Raw genomic sequence first — 3,204 nt, 5'->3', positions numbered from 1 at the left:
TCATAGTAGGTCCAACGTACTTGTACATATGGTATCATAGTAAGTCCAGCGTATTTGTACATATTGTATCATAGTAAGTCCAACGTACTTGTACATATGGTATCATAGTAAGTCCAGCGTATTTGTACATATTGTATCATAGTTAAGTCCAACGTACTTGTACATATGGTATCATAGTAAGTCCAGCGTATTTGTACATATTGTATCATAGTAAGTCCAGCATACTTGTAGATATGGTATCATAGTAAGTCCAGCATACTTGTAGATATGGTATCATAGTAAGTCCAGCATACTTGTAGATATGGTATCATAGCAAGTCCAACATAATTGTAGATATGGTATCATAGTAAGTCCAGCATACTTGTAGATATGGTATCGTGGTAAGTCCAGCGTGCTTGTACATATGGTATCGGAATGAGTCACACAGCTTGCTAAACTTCATCCTTTCGTATCTGTTTGTCATTTAGTTACTTTAAAATTCTCGCAGTGCGTTATGAGATTACCTACTGTTACTGAAAGAATAAGCAGTCGCTAATCTCATATGAGATCCTTACAATTACTTAAAGAAGCATTTGCTACCCATATAGGATTGTACACTGCTACTGAAGGAACCATTTGCTAACCTTATAAAATGACATTTTGTTACAAAAAGAAGCATTTACCAACCCTGTGAAATTATATGTTGTTACAGAAAGAAGCACTTGCTAACTCTGTGGTATTACATATTGATAACAGAAAGAAGTACTTGCTAACCCTATGGTATTACATACTGTTACTAATAGAAGCAGCTAATAGCAATATCAGACGAGATAATGCTGCTAAAAGAAGGAGCAACTGCTATAGTATTCGTTTACTCTCCCGTTTTTTTGTACTCCCGTACCGATTTTAAAACGGAGAAGCATAAAGGATATAAAAATGCACAAAACATAGTCACTTCAATCATCAAATTATAATTTTTAAAATGATTGTCATCTTTTTCACGTTTCTACCAAACGAAAGCTGTCGTTCTGAAGAACCGGACAGACTGTTCACTGTCCTTTTCCGATTTCTAGAACAGTCCATTTTCAACAAAAACTGTCGTCTGCACCCAATATATGTAATGTCTAGTTTAATGCTCTAAAAGGAAATTGAACTACATGAAAAAGTTTAACTCTTACGTACGTGTGTTCTAAGGAATGTTATGGAATTTTAAGAAATTATTCAGAAGTTATTGAAGAGAGCGACCTACATCACATCGATTGTCTGATATAAAAGTAGACACACAATCGCAAATATGGCGTTGCTTTAGTAACGAATCTTCCGTTTGGTTTGAAATGCGCAGAAGATGACAGTCTTAGGGACCCCCTGGTGACAACCAGGTTAGAAATTATAAATTGATTAATAAAATGACTACGTTTTGTGCATATTTTATATCCTTGATGCTTTCCTTTTTAAATTCGATCAAGAATTAAAAGAAACAGGAAGGGAATAGCATAATCCTGTGAGATTAAAGTTACTAAAGGGGGCACCTGCTAACCCTTTGAAAGTGCATACTGTTAATAAAAAAGCACCTGGTCACTATTTCAGGATAAACACTGATACTGATAGAAGAGATTATACATTGCTACTGCAGATGATAACAGAATGAGATTATACACTGATACTGCAAATGATAACATTATGAGATTACACACTGACAAAATCAGTTGCAACTTTTATTTCTTTAACTCTAATGTCCCAGTTTATTGTTAGCCGTATAACTCAATACAATGAATATTTTCCTCCTTTTCTCGTGATCCATTTCTCCTCAACATGAAATATTTCGACTTCTTTTTGCAACTTAGAATCATAGTACACAAAGAAGAACGAAGAGGACTTGGGAAAAGTACCATTACAATAGGACATAGCACAATATGCGAATGACTCAGTAACGTGAATGAAAATACAACTTTGTCAGAAATAAAACTGTCATATCCAAAAACGTGAGCAAGAATTCGCACAACATATGGTGTCCACACAGCACAATATATCACTGACGATAGGAAACACATTCTTATGAAATGTCCATTTGGAACAACTCGGAGGTTGACGACGCGACCAAACGTCTGAGGAATATTTTGGACTAGACTTCCCATAGGATTACGCAATCCCGTGAAACCATTCAGAAGGTTGATCATTGCTTGCAGGTTTGCTCCGGGGCCGAAGAAATTCCAGTCAGTACTCCTCGCCGGCTCGTATTGTAAGGGACACATGCGACGGTGTGCTCGCTTAAACAAGAATATTTTGCCGTAAAGGACAAGAAATGCTACCATCAATGAAACAAAGAATATAACGTATCCCAGGGTGTCATTATGCTCGTACCTTCTGTGATAAAAGGTGCACTGCAACTCCGAGTCTATGTATCTATACCGACCGACTCCAAAAACTGGAAGAAAAGCCACTATGAATGAAATTATCCACACAATAGAGACTGTGCACAGACTGAAACATCCTTTCGTACACCTGTCGTAGGCTCTGCTAAACGTTATTGATGCATACCTGTCGATAGCCAACAATAGTAAGGCGTTCGCCGAGCTGTAAACGAAGAAGGAATTTGCAAAAGCCAGTATGTTACACGAAGTTGTGCTGTGGACATAACTGCCTCCGAGGGCGGCTGACAAGGATAAAGACAGGCACATAAATGATCTGCAAATGTTGGACAGCGAAAAACAAACTACATAGTAATATGAAACCTTATGCCGATGTTTATCATAAACTATTACAAAAATTATCAGTGCGTTTCCAAGAATTCCGAAAACAACAATAATTCCTAGGGCTGACGCAAAGTAACCTTCACTACCGTATGTTACATATGGATGCAGATCAGAAGTATTTTCCATGTTAGTTGTGATACTGAGTAAGCCTTGTTACTGGTACAGTTCTTATTAATATACCGAACGTTTGCACGTGAACAGCCGACTCCGACAGAAGGACAAGCCATATGTTTAAGATACATGCCACTCTAAATAGTTTCATTACTGACTAAAAATAAAAGATAAAGCAACATTCTCATTCACGTGTCTTCTGCCAAATCTCTTAATTTAGTACTTTTATAATATACATGATGTCCATAGTGCAGCTCCTAGTAATGTCAGCCGAATAATCCACTACCTCTTTCAATTCTAAGGAATTTGTTCGTGCAAGCCTTATTTACCACAGCATAATGAAGTATCATAAATCACCAAT

At 37.0% G+C, this 3,204-nt stretch overlaps 1 protein-coding gene across 1 annotated transcript; it reads right to left on the bottom strand.

The window, feature by feature from the left end:
* Positions 1-999: 999 nt before the first annotated feature.
* Positions 1,000-2,858, bottom strand: LOC149804187 (putative G protein-coupled receptor 173). The gene has a single exon (XM_089954065.1). The coding sequence runs from the start codon at positions 2,856-2,858 to the stop codon at positions 1,728-1,730; it is 1,131 nt and encodes a 376-aa protein (XP_089810191.1). The 3' UTR covers positions 1,000-1,727.
* Positions 2,859-3,204: the final 346 nt, after the last annotated feature.

The sequence above is a fragment of the Sinohyriopsis cumingii genome, chromosome 3 (assembly GCF_028554795.1).
Source record: "Sinohyriopsis cumingii isolate HCF-2022 chromosome 3, ASM2855479v2, whole genome shotgun sequence".
Classification (NCBI taxonomy): domain Eukaryota; kingdom Metazoa; phylum Mollusca; class Bivalvia; order Unionida; family Unionidae; genus Sinohyriopsis; species Sinohyriopsis cumingii.
Note: the sequence above shows the minus strand (reverse complement) of the source record. Positions and strands in the feature narration are given on the sequence as shown.